The sequence below is a fragment of the Panthera pardus genome, unplaced genomic scaffold, assembly GCF_024362965.1.
Source record: "Panthera pardus isolate Hobbes unplaced genomic scaffold, ASM2436296v1 HiC_scaffold_10, whole genome shotgun sequence".
NCBI classification, from domain to species: domain Eukaryota; kingdom Metazoa; phylum Chordata; class Mammalia; order Carnivora; family Felidae; genus Panthera; species Panthera pardus.
Genome location: NW_026526655.1, coordinates 6,992,477 through 7,009,844, shown reverse-complemented (window position 1 = coordinate 7,009,844; position 17,368 = coordinate 6,992,477). Strand labels below are relative to the sequence as shown.

At 53.4% G+C, this 17,368-nt stretch overlaps 1 protein-coding gene across 2 annotated transcripts in view; it reads left to right on the top strand.

Moving 5' to 3' along the window:
- INPP5D (inositol polyphosphate-5-phosphatase D) overlaps positions 1-17,368 on the top strand; it is a 123,108-nt gene that overhangs the window by 36,419 nt on the left and 69,321 nt on the right. For both annotated transcript variants that reach the window (XM_019445532.2, XM_019445533.2), the window contains exon 3: positions 16,877-17,027. In XM_019445532.2, the coding sequence (XP_019301077.1) occupies positions 16,877-17,027 (151 nt within the window). The remainder of the gene's footprint in view (positions 1-16,876; positions 17,028-17,368) is intronic.

Below are 17,368 nucleotides of genomic sequence, written 5' to 3'. Positions count from 1 at the left end.
GACCAGAACATTCTGCTACTGTCCTTTGTAGACAGTCTCACCTCCCCAGCAGGCAGGTGGGAAGCTTCCTGATTTGATCTGGATCTCTATCGTCTTTAAGGGAAAAAGTGCTCTTCCTCACTGAAAGGTCACCCCCCACCTCTACATCCCCCCGCACCCAGTGAATCACCAGCCATCTTGTGTCAATGATATTGTTTCCTGATCCAGTGTTGCTTCCAGAGGTTGGGGCCGTGCGGCGCAAAAGGCAGGTGTGTCCGTGAGGCCTCTAGGAATTGAAGGGATGATTTTGCCAAAGCTGTAAATGTCGCCGGGGCCCATGCAGTGGCAAAGACGACAGGTTCTCCAGGGAAGAAGACAAGATGCCGTTTTGCAGTGCTGGCCAATTCCTGTGGTGTAAATACGCTCACCGTGACCTCACCATAGTGGCCACATGTAATACCCAGCTCTTGGGGTTCTGGAAAAATTGAGCTTTGGGCCAGTATGAGTTGGCACAAGCTGGCACGAGATTATAAATGTATACCTGCTCCTGCCCTGGCCGAGTCTGCGTGCCTCTGGGACAGTCAACGTCTTTATTAGAGACTCCCGTGGCTTGTTAGGGGTCAGCCAGATTAATAATCACTTCTGCTTTACTTAAAGTCCTTTTAATCCCCAAACCCTTATTTATACGTTATTTTAACTAAGTTTCACCCATTCCTTTTTATCGTATTTGGGGAAGATATTTGTTTTTCTTTTTTTTTTTGAGAGAGAGAGACCCACACACACAGACTGTGAGCAGGGGAAGGGCAGAGAGAGAATCCCAAGCGGGTTTCATGCTGTTAGCGCAGAGCCCAGGGAGGGGCTCGATCACAACCTGATCTGAGATCAAGAGTAGCACACTTAACTGACTGAGCCACCCAGGCGCCCCACTTCCCTTGAATATTCTGAAGTTCTGGCAACTTTAGGCCCATGTCACCCCACAGGGATGTAATTGGAGCTACACGAAGCTGGTCCCTTCAAAGGGACATTTTTCCATTGTGCCACAGTCCCCACCTCTCCCTAGCGCCTCCCACCCTGCCTGCTTCGCTCACATCAGGCTTCAGATTTTGTGTTTTTACCTACAGGCCATATTGCTTTGTGACTAACAGTTACTTCCCCTTGCCCCTTTCCCTCTCCACTTGACCAAGAGAAAAACAGACACAGAAGGTTTAGGTAATTAATTCAGGTCAAATCAGAAAGGCCACAACACAGCAAAGAACCCGTCTTTCGCTATCAGGCGTCACGATCAAAACCGCAGTGCATTCTCGCTATAAAGTAATGTCTTGCCAACGGCTTGGGTCCCTTCTGTCCCCATATGCACCTGCATACCCTTCCTTTAATAGGCATCCACTTGAGTGGGTTGTCTTTTTGTTTGACTATGCTCCTGTGAAACGTATATTGTCATTCGTGTACAATTTTAATTTGCTGAGACGATATCATAGCGCTCAGTCTATTTTCTACTTTCTTCACCAAAGGATCTTCTTAAGACCCTTCCATGTTGCCTCTGGCTGCTGTGTGACTCCTCACATGCACTGGGACTGCACTTTACCTCGTCCACTCTCCCAGTGCTGGGCACCAAGATCTCTGCTGCCGCCAAAGTTGCGATGGCCATCCAAATAGGTGGCCAACGGTGACGCTCGGGGCATATGCCCAGGGGTGAAAATGCTGTGTCATAGACTTATACACATGCTTACAGTTGCATCTGATGGTTCTGCAGAACTGGCGGGCTACCTGGATCCTTTACATAACACAGACGTGGAGGGAGGGGTAGAGGGAGAGGGGGCTGTTAAATATATATTATCCGTTAGTAAATAAGGCCTTTTGGATGGAGTTCAAAACAGACTTGCCTCAGGGTGCCTGGGTGGTTCAGTTGGTTGAGGGCTGACTCTTGATCTCAACTAAGGTCATGATCTCGCGGTTTGTGAGATTGAGCCCCAACCTCTCTTGGGATTCTCTCTCAACCTCTCTCTCTGCCCCTCCCCAACTTGCATGCTTGTGCTCTCTCTCTTTCTCTCTCTCTCTCAAAATAAATAAAGAATCTTTAAAAACAAAAAACAACCAGACTTGCCTCCTACCAAAGGTACCAGAACACACAGGCAGAGAAACTGGAGGGTAGCCCCCTTTCGGAGCGCAAGAGCACAGAGCCTGGAGTAAGGGACCTGAGACCTGGTTCAAGTCCTGGTGCTGCCTCTTACGAGCCAAGTCACTTGGCCCTTCTGAGCCTCAGTTTCTTCCTCTGCAAAGTGGGAAGACCAACAGAAACTTAAGGAAAGTTGTTTGGGTACTTGAAACAGTCATCCTTCCTTCCTTCATTCTCAGCCCTGAAAGTAAATACGTGATGCGTTTTGTCACCCAAATGCTGAGTTTCTGAGTATGCTCAGTCTCATCAGGGCATTGAGTCTAGCTGACTCGGGGACTCACGGGACCAGAGGCCCAGCTACCAAGAGGGTTTTGGACTAGTCTGCGCAGAAGGCGAGGCAGGGTGTACAGGAGAGTGTGCTGAGCCCCAGGGAGGGGAGGAGGGAGGGAGCAGGGAGGGATGGTGGTGGTCCTCATGGGCAGCCATGTTTGGGGGGGGGGAGGAAGCTAAGGGCTTCAGGTCTGATCAGTTCCTCCATTAAGTGGTGAGGGAGGGGGCAGGGTTCCAAATTCTTTGCTGTTGGCCGGGGGCCTGGGTGCAGGGCGTGAGGGAGAATCCTTGGACCGGCTGTCGAGGGAGGGCTCAAGATGGACAAGGACCCGGTTGGGGAGTTGAGCCTTACAGGTCACATTCTCCCAGAAGTACACCCTGAGCTTGAGGACCAGTGATGCGCTAGAGAAGAGCTCCCAGGAGAAGCCTAGAAGGCAGTGGGAGATGCAGGAGAGAGAAGGGGTGAAGCCAAGTGGTGCGGGTAAAGCCTGAGACCCAGCCTGATCCGCTAAGAGCTCTGGAGTGTGAGTTACATCTTGGGTGTTGTCCCACACGGAGGCGAGGAGCTGGGCTTTTGACACCCACCCCAAGCACATGTCAGCCACCTTGGGTGGGCACAGGGAACACAGAGCTCCCCAGTCTCTCCCGAATCTCCGTGTGAGTGAGGTGGCTCCAGCCCCCAAACAGAATCGTCTGAGGTTGCAGAGTCAGGCCTTCAGCAGCAAAGCACAGAGCCCCCACGAGAGTGGGGACGGGAGCAGAGTGATGAAGGGATCCTGGGAGAACGGGGCAGGACACCAATAGCGTTCCGTTTAAGGACCTAGCTGTGATCGGAAACCATAATTTGTATTCACTCAAATACTTTGCGCGAGCCGCTCCCTCTGCCTGCCATGATGTCCCCCTCTCTTCGCCTCATCAACTGCCATCCACCCTTTGCACGCCAGCCCAAGTGTTGTTTCTTTGAGAAATAATTCCTGACCCGCCAGACAAAGTCTCTTTGTACGATCCTCCCAGGGCACCACGGTCTTCTCACAGCCTCTGCACCTTGGAATTATTTACTTGTTTATTGTACCATATCTCACTTCTTTGCCAGACTGTGGACAAGACCAGCACTGGGTCTGTGTTGGTCCCTGGTGAAAGCCTGCGGCCAAGTCCTGGGTGGGGCCCACGGCAAGAGGTTAACAAATGTGTGTGAGTGCTGCCTGCTGGCTCCACGAGCTTCCTGGCTCTGGTTTGCTCCAGTCGTGCTCAGGTACAGAAGGTGGTTGGGTTGCTGATCCTGGACAGCGGCTTGGATGGGCAGGGCCTGCAGACGTGTGGGGCGGGGGTGGGGTGGTCCCATGGCGCTAGGAGCTCTCGTGGCCACAGAGGGCTGCAGGCTTGTTGGAAAGATGGTGGAGCCCAGAGGGGCCTGAAGGCCTGCGCAGAGGACAAGCTTGGAGGCTGGAGAGCAGACATTGTGGGAATGAGGACATGAACTGCAGGAGTCGTCCCTGTGGCAGGTCCTGGTGATAAAATAAGTTGTGTCACAGTGGGCAATTGACCGAATCTCTTGGACGTTCAGCTTCCTCCTGGGTAAGTGGAGATAATTCTGCCCTGAAGTTTCAATAAAAGGAAGACTCTCAGGAAAAGTTCATTCTTCCCTTCAAGCTTGTATCTGTCAGTGTTTGCTGCGTAACAAACTCAGAAAAAATCTCAGCAGTTCACAACAAGAAACATTTCTTTTCCGGTCCTGGGCCTGCAGGTCAGCTGGTTGGCTGATCTAAGCTGGGATCTCCCAGACTCAGCTACGCTGGGCTGGACTCCACGTTTCTGATCAGCTCCGGGTCTGTTCCTCATGCCTGTATCCTTAGCCCACGCTGAAGGGCCCGAGGCTCTCTAGGGAATGTCATCTCATGGCAGATTGCAGGGGTCCAGGGCGGGCAAGCAGAACCCCACATTGCCCATTAAGCCCTGAGCTTGGAACTGGCACTTTTGCCTACATTGCATTGGCCAAAGCAGGTCATGTGGCCAAATCCAACATCGGTGGGCAAAGAAGTAAATTCTTCACACTGTAGTGCAAGGTGTTGCAAGATGCCATGATGAGGGGTGTGGCTGTGAAATTCTGTAGCAGGGAAGGGCCACTCAGCCTCAGCCCTCCCTCCCAAGTAGAGTGAAGTCCGGGCTTCGGTTTATGTGAGATCCTAGAGAAAGCATGAAACCTTTCCCACAGGGCCTGGCAGCCTAACTGGGATGTTGGGTATGATGCATAGTTTCTAGCTGTCAACTGTGACTATTGACAAAGGACCCAGCCTTTCCCAGGGTCTGCACTGTGGGCCTGAAGTCCCCAGATGGGGATTCCCCCATCGAAACACCCAGACCACATGCTGGCAGGCAGAGCGTTGTCATTGCCTGACCCCTGGCCCCGACTGTGGTGGCACCTACGGAGACCTCAGACGACGCATCTCAGAACTGTCATTTCAGAACAAGCCAGAGGCACCGCGTTACCATTCAAGCTGCAGCTCCTTTGATGTGAGAGGTTCAAAGCCCTTTTAAGCTGTTCAAGTCTGCGAAGAGAGCGTGGGGCTTACTCCCCCTGCACAGATATCAGAGAGCGCGAGGCAGAGATTTGGGACCTCATGATCTCAAATCCCAGTGGGGATGCCAGCTCACGAGCGATAAAGCTGAACTAGCTGCTGAAGGCCTGGTGGGCGAGGGCTGTTGACCCGACACCCGGGGCTTCCCCGGCAGGAGAGTGCAGTGGGCAGGGCCGTTGGCTGTGTCGGTGAGGGCACGGGGCAGTCTGGGAGGGGGCTGGCTGCTACAGAAGCGGGAGCCGGGAACCTAGAGGCGGAGGGTTCCCAGCCTGAGGAAGGGGCATGGGTTGAGAAATGGAGATGTTGGCTCGGAGCACCGGGGAGGGATGTGGATTTAGAAGTAAGTGCAGACTGGCAGGGAGCAGAACTCATGCCAAGTCGTTCTGGGAAGTCTGCCCAAGACAAGGCAAGAGGAGAGCCAAAGAACCCAGCTTCAGGAAGTGGGGACAGGTTAGAACAAGGTAGATGGGAGACCCCAGCTTGATGGCCGGGAGTGAGACAGAGCCCCCCACCCCATGCAGTTCTGGGCTCACCGGACCCGGTGGGCAGCCTGGTGCCCGCCTGGGAGCTGGGGGTGAGCACGGCGTGAGCTGGGAGCCGTGCGCCCTGCTGGCTGCAGCTGGTGGGTGGGGCTGGGGCAGGCTTGGCCGTCCGCCCTTTTCTTCCTTTGAGCTTCTTGCCTCCTCACAGAGCTGCCACATGTGAGACCGAACCAGCCTCGTGTTGGCTTTCATGCTTTCGGCGCCTTCAGACATGTGATCGGCAGGGGGGGGCCTGCCACGGGGCAGGTCCATCGGAGACAGAACCGTGCCCACGGGTTACAGATGCCAGCCTCCCCACCCCCATCGCCGCCCACCACAGCTCGGAGGGCAGGCCCGCTGCCACCCAGGATATGAGCTTCTCCCACCCGCGGGGTTTCATACCACCCAGCCCGCCCATTGCGCCGCTGGGGGCTGAAGCGTGCCAGAGGATCTCCAGCCACCTGGTCCCACCCCGAGTTGGCAGCTCCCTGTGTCTGCTCTCCTCCTTCCTGTCTAGCTAGAAAGTCCTTGACAACCCCCCTCCTCTCTCTTGTCTTGAAACTTTCCCTTGGGTGCCGTTCTTCCAAAAGCGTCACCCATACAAGTCGCTTACCCACTCTGAGTCTGTTTTCTCAGCTGTCAAATGGGGCAACGGCACCCACCTGTGATATTAGGTATACTGTAAATTAGACAACATACCTAACATAGCTGGCCCGGTTTCGGTTTCTTCCCTTTGGGGAGGGTGGGGTCGTCACCCCAGAGAGGTTCCAGGAGACCCCTCAGAGGGACCCGCCCCTGCCCCTGGCGTAGGACGACAGCAGGCAACGGTGTTCTTGCTACCACGAACTTACCTTCTGTCTCCCGGGGCCAACGCCTGGACTGTTCACGGCTCCTAAACGAGGAAAGGTGGCGTAGAGCCTCTCCCCTGCACCTGGAGAGTCCTTGTTCCCCACCTGCTCCCTCCCTCCCCTCCAAGTGCTCCCGCAGCTCCACCCTCCAAGCCCCTTGAACTCACAACACCAGGCTGTTTACAAAACATGGCAGCTCCAGGGGCGCCCGGGTGGCTCAGTCAGTTAAGCAGAGGACTTTGGCTCCGGTCGTGATCTCACGGTTCCGTGGGTTCGGGTCTGTGGGTTCAAGCCCCACCTCGGGCTCTGTGCTGACAGCTCAGAGCCTGGAGCCTGTTTCAGATTCTGAGTGTGTGTCTCTCTCTCTGCTCTTCCCCTGCTTGTGCTCTGTCTCTCTCTCTCTCTCTCTCTCTCAAAAATAAGTAAACGTTAACAAAAATTAAACAAATAAAACTTGGCGGCTCCAGCTTCTTGCAGCCTGACTGCCAGAAAGTGGCGCCTCTGAAAGGTCCCACAAATAGTTCTGAGACCCTCGAAGACCCCTCAGTGTGCCCTCCCCCGGCACCGAGCATTGTCCCTTTCTCCTTCATGCGCTCCCGCTTGTGAGGGGCTGTGGCAGGGGAGACCCTTGGAGAAGTTTGTGCTGCCCTTTGGGTACCCCGAGGTCACCAGGGTCCCTGCCCCTGCCTCTGTCCGCTCGTGCCGGGTGACCCCCTGTGGTTGTCTTTCTATTCTTGGTATGTTAGTATTATTACAGTTCTGAGCGTCAAAGATGTTTCCAAGATGTAGTTTTTGTACACAAGCCTCCAGAAACGTTTTTATACAACTTTTTCAAAATCTGGCACTCTTAGACAAGATGCCTTGTAAACCCCTCTCCTCTGTGTGTGTCTGCTTGTGTGCACGTGTGTGTGTGTTAAATGGGCTAGTTTACAAAAACAGATTTTAAAAACTATTTAATTACTGCGTATAGCTCAAAAAAGCGTTTACATGTGACCGAGGTGCAGAGTAAGATAAATTAATCTTTTTTTTTAATTTTTTTTTTTACATTTTATTTATTTTTGAGAGAGAGAGAGAGAGAGACAGAGCACAAGTGGGGGAGGGGCAGAGAGAGAGAGGGAGACAGAATCTGAAGTAGGCTCCAGGCTCTGAGCTGTCAGCACAGAGCCCAATGTGGGGCTCGAACCCACGAACCGTGAGATCATGACCTGAGCCGAAGTCAGTTGCTTAACTGACTGAGCCACCCAGGCGCCCCGATAAATTAATCTTAAGATAAGTTGTAAAGTTACCATCCTTCCCTTTATTTATTTTTTTAAGTTTATTTCTTTATTTTGAGAGACTGAGAGAGAGACAGAGAACGCCGAGGAGGGGCAGAGACAGAGGGAGAGAGAGAGAGAGAGAGAGAGAGAGAGAGTGAGAGAGAGAGTCCCAAGCAGGCTCCACACCATCAGCACAGAGCCCGACACGGGGCTCGATCCCAGGAACCGTGGGATCACGACCTGAGCGGAGGTGAAGCATAGGTAGTGTTATGGACTGAGCCACCCAGGCGCCACACAAAGTTACTATCTTTGCCTTTAAAATTACTATGTTATGAGGGTACATTTTGGGCCACTGTGCACCCCATTCGTCTCCAGACGCTCCCGGCTGGTCTTTAGCGTCTGTGCGTGCTTGCCTGAATCTCCTGTTACTGTGGTGGTTGGCAAACAGTGACAATTTCCATCATTCCTTCAGCAGTTATTAACTGGCATTCTCCTGTGAGGAAGAGCGTTTCCGTCTCATTTGTTTCCATCAGAATAGACTCACCAAGTGCGCGTTTATTCCATGAATTATAATTATTGTTAGTGTTCATTTTGCTGCTCAAACGGAGCTCAGATAATCCTCTTTGTTTTCTGAGCATTTCCTTATTTTCTGGGACAACGGATGCCCCAGGTCTATCGCAAACCCTTCCTGCCGGGCCCTGGAATCGGCCTTCTCTCCTGGGAGCCCGGCTCTTTTTAGCGCTGAGTGGTGTTTCGCGACCGAGACCTGAGCTCTGGGTTTACTGACTGCAACTGCGGCATCTGTCGTTGCCTCCAGGCTGTGTCAGCAGACAGAGCTGGGACGCGTGTGGGTACACATGCACACTCACACGGGCATCAGTGTTTACCTGAGTTCACCCTGATACGCCCGGAGTTCACCCTGATACGTCCCTGTCCAATACGACACTACGGAGTTCATTCTAGCCTGACTCCTTTGACAGTGAGAAGCCCCGCTCCCCTGTCTCTGTATTTCTCGCCCTTTGTCCGTTTCCCCGTGCGTAGCTCTGTGCCCCTGGGCCCCCGTCAGACTTCCTTCTAAGGTCCCGGCCACTTCCTTGTCCCACCTGTGTCTTCTGCCTGCTGATCACCTCCTTGGCCCCAGGCCCCAAAGCCCTGCTGGCCCTGGCCCCTTGAAAGGGAGAGCAGGGAAAGGAAGCAAACCCATAAATATGTTTTTTTTTAAGTTTCTTCATTTATTTTGAGTGAGAAAGATAACACAAGTAGAGGAGGGGGAGGGGGGAAGAGAGAGAGAGAGAGAGAGAGAGAGAGAGAGAGAGAGAGAGAGAGAATCCCCAAACAGGCTCTACACTGTCAACACGGAGCCCGATGCGGGGCTCAAACTCATGAACTGTGAGATCATGACCTGAGCAGAAATCAAGAGTCAGACGCTTAACCAACTGAGCCGCTCAGGTGCCCTCTGATGATTATGTCTTTTTATTTTATTTTATTTTATTTTGTTTTGTTTTAACGTTTATTTATTTTTGAGACAGAGAGAGAGCATGAACAGGGGAGGGGCAGAGAGAGAGGGAGACACAGAACCGGAAGCAGGCTCCAGGCTCCGAGCTGTCAGCACAGAGCCCGACGCAGGGCTCAAACTCACAGACCGCGAGATCATGACCTGAGCCGAAGTTGGACGCTCAACCGACTGAGCCACCCAGGCCCCCCTGATGATTATGTCTTAAAGAGAAGAAAAGGGGCACCTGGGTGGCTCAGTGAGTTAAGCCTCCGACTTCAGCTCAGGTCATGATCTCGCGGTTTGTGGGTTCAAGCCCCACGTCGGGCTCTGTGCTGACAGCTCGGAGCCTGGAGCCTGCTTCGGGTTCTGTGTCTCCCTCTCTCTCTGCCCATTCTCTGCTCATGCTCTCTCTCTCTCTCTCTCTCTCTCTCTCTCTCAAAAATAAATAAGCATTAAAAAAAAATTAAAGAGAAGAATAAAAGGGGAGGGAGGGAAGGGCAGGGCTGACTGGTTTTTAAGGAGACACATCCTGGGGTCCCTCCTAGGCCATATAGTTGAAGAGGGATTTCTAGATCTGAAGTTGGCCTCCAAAGCTCTTCCCAAACAAGACTATCCCCTCCTTTTTCCTCATCAAGGGACACTGACATCAACCAAGTTACTAAAACCAGAGATCTGGAGCGTCCTTCCTGGCCCCTTGTCCCTCACCGACCCCTCCCTGGCTGCTCCGGGCACAGCTCTGGCTCCATCCTGGCCCCTGGCCCTCCACCACACCTCCCCCGTTTAAGCACCAGAGTGGGGCTGCTAGGCTCCCCGCCCTGCAGACTCTATCCTGCCCTACACTAACTAGCCAAACTGACATTTTCAAAAATGTGAATCTGATCAAGTACACACACACACACTTTTAAATGTCTTTAGTGGCTCCAAATCAATTTTAGAACAAAATCCAAACTCTGCAAAGCCCCAAAGGTCTCTCTGCTTCCTCCTTCTTCACCTAAGTCGGGGTCTGCAATTCTTAGGAAGAGGTTTTGAGAGAGAGAAGGTTGTAAAGGATTGAGAACAACCCCGAGGGCAGAAGGAAGCCAAGGAGAGAAAACAGAGGGGAGGCAGAGGCGGTGGCCAAAGGGAGGTGGGTCCCAGCTGCAGCTGGCAGCAGAGGGGACAGCGGTGTCCAGCCCCTGCTGAACTCCTCTCTGAGTAGACGAAACACTGCTGGACCTCAGAGGTCAGGAGGTGATGCCCCAGAAACAGAGGCTGGGCCTGGACGTTACCCCTCCCTCTGCTCCATTGGCACGGTGCCTCAGGGGATGTGTGGGAGCCCCGGGTCTGGGGGGCCGCAAGGCCTGGGCTGACTCCAGCCCTGCCCCCACTGCCCCTCTGAGGCCTCCAACGCCTCTCCAGCCTCCAAGGGAAAATGGGGACAACAGTGACACCGGCCTCCCCACAGCCCTCCCGGCCCCTTCTTCACAGCAGCCAAACGGTATCGTCACCTGCTCAAGAACCTCTAGTGACTTTCTCCCTGAACTTAAATGAAATGCTTTGCTGTAGTGGGATAACGAACACGGTCTGGGGCTTCTTCCCCCGCTCCATAGTACTTTCTCGTCCTCTGCACGGTGACTGCATATGCTTGTTAATTTAAAGCGATTGTATATGCTTGTTAATTGGCGGAAGCTTGAGGAGGGGGCCCCTTGCAGCAGCGGCTTCCTGGCTCCCCGTCGGATCCCACTCTGCTCCCTGTGCTGGCTTCCTCCTGTGTGTTAGGGCTCTTTCGGTTCCCCATTTAGAGATCCCAGACAGTGCTGAAGTTAAAGTTACCCCCTGGGAAAGTTTAGCCCATCCAGCGCTCTGGCCTCCCTGCCCTGCTCGCCCTTCCTCCGGAGGGTGTCTGAAAGTCGCAGTTATTTCTGGACATACCACATTTCTCAGAGTGCACAGCCCTGAGTCTCCAACAGACTGGATGTACAGCTGCCCTTTGTCGTAAAGACCCTGGAGGTGGTCTCTTCCTGAGCCCTGGGGCTGGGGCTGGCCATCTTCCCTTGCTGTACCTTCCCCAGGAGCACTGTACCTGGGTGAGCTCAGGGGCCAGGTGGTGGGGGAAGAGGCCTTTCCCTGCAAGGCCCAGCCTGGCAACCCGCATCTCTCTTTCCTTCTGCAACTTTTCAAACTCGAGGCCTGTTTTATGCCATGAGCACATCTCCCCAAACAGAGGTGGGGCGGGTCATTACCCTTGAAGGGGCTTCAGGGACTGTTTGAGGCTGAGCCAAGCAGGGTCCCTTTCCTTCTAGGACTTAGAAACTTGTGGGGAGGCAGGCATCGCTGGGTGTGGGGACGAGGGCTTTGTGGAAATGCTAGTGCTGGAAAGTGCCTAGAACATTCCAGAGACGAGGTTGTAACGGAGACAGAAGAGACCGGTGTTTTGTTTCACCATCTGAACTACCCCCTACCATATTTTTTCCTGTGTGACTTTTGGTGATGACATAAATTCATGTCCGTTCTGTCGATCCCACAAATCCCGAGAGGCGCCTGTCTGCTCTGTGCCCACATGCCATAAGTTGACAGGCTGACCTAGCGTGGGAGATGCTTCGCTCTTTGCATTTTCAAAGTCGAGCTGGTATGTGCTCTAGGTGTCTGCCGAAGAGAGAAGGAACTCACTCCTGGTGGCAGGGGAGTCGCCACAGAGCGGAAAGCCGGCCATCCATTGGCAGTATCCTGGGGAGGGTCTATAATCACGTGGGGCTCACGCTCTCAGTGCAAGTCTAACGTGGGGCTTCAGGGTTTCTCTGTTTCAAAATGACTCGATAAATCTGCTCAGGAAGGCAGTGGCTGCGGAATGCGGAACGAAGTCTGGAGGCCCCAACAGTCAAGGATGGAGGGCAGCCCCCCTTCCCGGAAAGCGCAGCCGGTTCCCTCTGCCCTTGCGAGCGCTGCCTTCCCACTGCTTCCCTGGGGGCCCACCCCACCGCCTGCATGTGCCGAGGCTCTCCCGGTAGAGCCCACCTTAGCTCCCTCCCCAGCCCTGGTTTCCAGCTGGTGGAGGGGAGGCACAGCCACGTGAGGGTGCAGGACGGCCTGTCCTGGCCACAGAGGGCCGCAGCTCCTGCCGGACAGCCCTCTTGGGGTTCCTACACCTGCCCCCCTTCGTGGGTGGTGCCACAGGGCGGCAGCTGCTCCCCTGTTGCTGGCTCCGGAAGGCTGTACCCCTCTCATTGGTATCCCTGAACCCCCATCCACTAAATTCTCCCCCAAGGCCCTGATGTCACATGACATCCGGCTCCTGCCAGGACCTGAGTGATACATACAACAGACTTCTTGTCAGCATTTGTATGTGCAAGTGGTTGGAAAGGCAGCACTTTTGAGGGAGGGCTGTGGTCCTGGGTGGTGAGAGGGGGGAGACCTCCCCACTGCCAACACCGCCCCACCCCGTTTCTTCGCATCCCCCTGCCCCGGACCCACATCGGGTCCTCTCTGACCATCTCTCCTGGCTCCAGATACCCGGCTCCTATCCCGACTCCACCAGAGCAAGTCCACAGGGTACGTGGTAACGTGGATATGAACGTGACCTGGCCTCTATCCCCGAGGGACCTCAGTGTTCCTGCTGGCCCATGGTCAGCGCCCTGTTCACCTGGAAGCCTCGACAGCTGACTCCCTGCCCCTGTCATTGACTTGACAGTGTTTGCTAGGTGGCCCCCAAGTCTGGCTCTCCTCTGAGCAGCCCCATCCCCTTGCTGGCCACACCACCCCACCCTCTTGGCCACCCTACCTGAGTGGAGAGCCTTTCTAGGTCCAGCTGAGGAGCAGGAAGGCCACAGCTGGGCTGCTCCTTTCTGTGCCTGCCAGGTGGGGACGCCCACCTCCTGTCTGTGCTGCACTCCTCACCCCTGCACCCCACCCTCAGCCTGGGCCAGCTCAGGAGCTTATATAATCCTGGGCACCCTGACCTTTTTCTCTTCCTGTTGCTGTTCTAGAATGTGCTTTGAACATAAGTTATTCCAGGAGTCTCTGCGAACCCCTTCAAATCTCAGTGCCAAGAGCAAATACTGATGAGAACAGTTCCTCCTCCGGAGAGACCCTGACTTTGGCCTAATTGGCATCCTGCCATCCACGTTTCCTCCGCGTCTGTGCTGCCTGTTGAGACAGGCTGCTCCCTGTTGACCCACACGTGCACAGCGTGTCTTCACTCCGCGTGGGATCTGCTGCGTGTAGACCTGCCCCCTGGCGAGCGCCCCATGCCTTTCCTGGCTGCTTCCCTCTCAGGAGTGGTGGGGGAGGTGCAGGAAGGCATCCCCTCCCCCCAGGAAGCAGTGCCTTTCAGTGACCATTCACTGGCTTGCGCACTGGTCCCGAAGACAGTCCTTGAGGCCTGGGCTCAACCTTCACCATCTACCTTCCTGGGTTTGCCAGGCCCTGGCTCCCTGGCCTCCGTGAATCGTCCAAACACAGGCAGGGTCCGGCATGTCTGTCCCGCCAACAGCACTCTGCATCTGCTTCTGGCTGCCTGGTCCTCCCGCCTGCCTCCTGCCTCACGGGATCTGTAGGGATTAGATTCATGTTAGGGGGCCCTGTTCCTCTGCATGCTTAAGACACTGTATTTCATCAGTTCTAAGACGCTTATTTTCTCACATTGAACATTTCTGAAATAAAACGTGTCCATGCTTAATGGCGGATCGTAGTTTACGCGTTAGCCTTTTTAGGGCTATGCGTAATAACGTGGGTCTTAGCATCGATGTCTCTTAAGTCCCACCTCCAGCGTGCCCCCCTCAGACACACATTCCTGGCAGAGAACCCTCTTCCACACTCGAGCATGAGCCGTTTCCCTTTGGCTTTCTTTGGTGGTTTCATATCCTTGTTCCGTACGCCTAAAAGCTTGTCGTCCATTAGCTGCAAATTCTTTGGCAAGGTGACGCTCACCACGGCTGCTTTAATGGAAGCGAGTTCATCGATCTTGCATCATGTCAGATTATTGTTGTTATTCTGTTCATTTTTGGTTTTGAACCTATTCTTGTTGCTTTTGAGAAGGTCTGCTGCTCAGAGATCTCTGGTTCCATAATGTTTGAAAGAGACTGCTTAACATGGGGCTTTGTGACAATAGGGAATTTATTGAAAATAATCTTTAAAAAAAAAACCTTTGTTAAACTATAAATTTACTAACTGGCTTAAACAGCACAGTCACACACACATAGCCTCACGTACAGATTTACACGTGTGTGGTGCAAATGCACAAACGAATACACTTGGAGAGACAGAGAGGCCAAGTGGAGAGCCGAGGGGAAAGTCAGGTGGATTCTTGTTGAAGGCAAATGCATGCACTACGGCATGGGGTTAACCACCAGGAGCAGGGCCTCAGGGACAGGTCTGAGTCCTGGTCTGTTCCCAGAGGTCTGGGTGGGTCTTTCCCGGTCTGGGTCATGCTGCTTCGTTTGCTATCCCAATCCCACTTACCTATAGCCCTTCGTGAAGACCTCCAGTCCAAGCAGCCACCCCCAGCCTCCCACGTCAGTCCCAACCATGCTGGAGTAATGGGTACCTGACTTGGAGGTGGGCAAGTCAGGACGGTCCGGCCACACTAAGCCAGACCCCTGTGTTCGCCCACCTGGCAGGCTTTCCATCCCCCACCCTATTGTCCTGTTGGCCTTCCTTCCCACCTGTGGTCAGTCCCAGCCCCTTCAGCAAGAAGGCTGCTGGCAGCCCCCAGGGGAGCATTTGGACCTCTGGTTTCAAACTCCAGTGATGGCACCTTCTCAGCTTATTGTAAAATTCCATGACTGCCAGCGGGCGCCTGGGTGGTACAGTCGGTTAAGCACCCGATTCTTGATTTCATCTCAGGTCACGATTTCACGGTTCATGAGATCGAGCCCGACATCAGGCACTGCGCTGACAGCATGAAGCCTGCTTGAGATTCTCTCTTTCCCTCTCTCTATGCCCCTCCCCTGCTTGTGTGCACTCTCTGCCAATATAAATAAATAAACATTTTGAAAATAAATAAATAAAATTACATGACTGCCATGGACAAGATGGGTGTTATGAAAACGCAGGTGAACTTAGTGTTAGGACCCGATGGCTGTGCTCTGACTCCAGGGAAGCCCCGCCCAGAAAGGGGCATCCTTTTGTATCATCCCTGTGCCCACCAACAGCCTGGTCCCTTTCCCCTGTCCAGCTGCACCAGGCTCACTGCTCCTCCCCAGAGCCCGGCTACATCTCCCTCCTCCACCCAGGGCAGCAACCCCACTCAACCGCTTCTTGGCTGGATCCGGAACACCCGGCCTCACACTGTCCACCTTTGCTCTCTGTGCCAGAGGGAGGGAGAAGTCCAAGATGCCTCTGGGTTTCTGGCTATGCCAGTGGGGACATGATGCTGCCATTCCTTGAGACAGGGAGCACGAGGAGAGGCAGGCAAGGTACTGGACAGGAAGGGTGGACAGGACTTGGGGACACGGTGGGTTAGGAGGGTAGGGTACTGCATTCAAGAGAAGGTGAGTAGGGGCGCCTGGGTGGCGCAGTCGGTTAAGCGTCCGACTTCAGCCAGGTCACGATCTCGCGGTCCGTGAGTTCGAGCCCCGCGTCAGGCTCCGGGCTGATGGCTCGGAGCCTGGAGCCTGTTTCCCATTCTGTGTCTCCCTCTCTCTCTGCCCCTCCCCCGTTCATGCTCTGTCTCTCTCTGTCCCAAAAATAAATAAAAAACGTTGAAGAGAAGGTGAGTCTCCTTGTGGTTCTCACATCCAGCCCCGACACCTGATAGCTTCTTGGTATGGGCGGGGCCTCAGTGGGTGGGGCCTCCATTAGCCATGCTGGCTGCCCAAGGCCCACCTTGAATTTTTTGCTGGAGCCACTGTAAAAGCAAGAGGAAGGAGACCTGGCCCCAGGGCATTTGAACAGCACTGCAGAATCACCTGCTGGCTCTTCTGTCATCAGCAACAGAGATATAAATCAGGGAAAGATACTGTGCTGCCTCACCACTTTTCTGAGTTTTGATAAAACAGAATTTTAACAAATGAAAATATTAAAATTAAAGCAAAACTTGCCAGAATAGATTGCCTTGTGTTTAAAGATAAATTATCTTGGGGGGGGGGGTGGTGAGAGGAAATAAAAATAATTCCCCAATAGAACACACATATACACACAGTCTAGAAAAACTTATTCCCATGTATTAAAAGTAGGTCTCGGGTGCCTGGACATCTCAGTTGGTTGAGCATCCGACTTTGGCTCAGGTCATGATCTCATGGTTTGTGGGTTTGAGCCCCACATTGGGCTCTGTGCTGACAGCTAGGAGCCCGGAGCCTGCTTCAGATTCTGTGTCTCCCTCTCTCTCTGCCCCTCCCTCACTCACACTCTGTCTTTCTCTCTCTCAAAAAAAAAAAAAAAAAAAAAAAAATTTAAATTAAATTAAATTTAAAAAAAGTAGGTCTCTTGGGGTTTGGGACTACAGGTGAGTTCTTTTTTAAAAAAAGTCTGTATTTTCTAATTTTGCCATAATGAAAATGTATTACTTGTATAACCAAATGCTTTTTAAAATAAAAGTTAAAAAAAAAACAAACAAAGAAAAAGAATCTTTAAAACTGTCCTATTTGTGCCTTTTGCAGACTGGCTCTTGGGGCTGCTGGTTCCAGGATGTGAGGGTGTGGGCGTGGTGGACAGACACTGCGTGGGAGCCCAGGGCTTTTTCTGGATCGAGGTCACTCCCTCGGCCTTGTTGGTCTCTGCTACAGGTGGCCTTTGTCCCAGCCAGTTCAAATGTGTTTCTGTTTGGGGTTCTGTCCTCAGGCGTCCGAAGGTGTCCCCATGAGGTTCTTCACCAAGCTGGACCAGCTCATCGAGTTTTACAAGAAAGAAAACATGGGTCTGGTCACCCACCTGCAGTATCCAGTGCCCCTGGAGGAGGAGGACGCAGGTGATGAGCCAGAGGAGGACACAGGTAGGAAGGGGTGGAAGGGAAGGCAGGAGGGGGACAGGGAGCCTCTAAGCACAATGGGGGGGAAAGCCCTGGGATGTTTCTTTCACTACAAGGCCTTGTAGATTAAGTGAGTCTGATTATCAGAAGGGGAGAGGGTGACGTGGTGGCTAAGGACGAGCTAGCAAGGTAGCCCTGGGGTCAGACAGACCTGGGTCAAACTTCCTGTTCCCCAGCTTCATAGCTGTGTGACCTTGGGCAAACTACTTAACCTCTCTGAACCACAGACTTCTCTTAAAGAGACAGTAAAAATAATATGTACCTGTCAGGGTGTCACCAAATGAGTCAATGAATGTAGCACACAG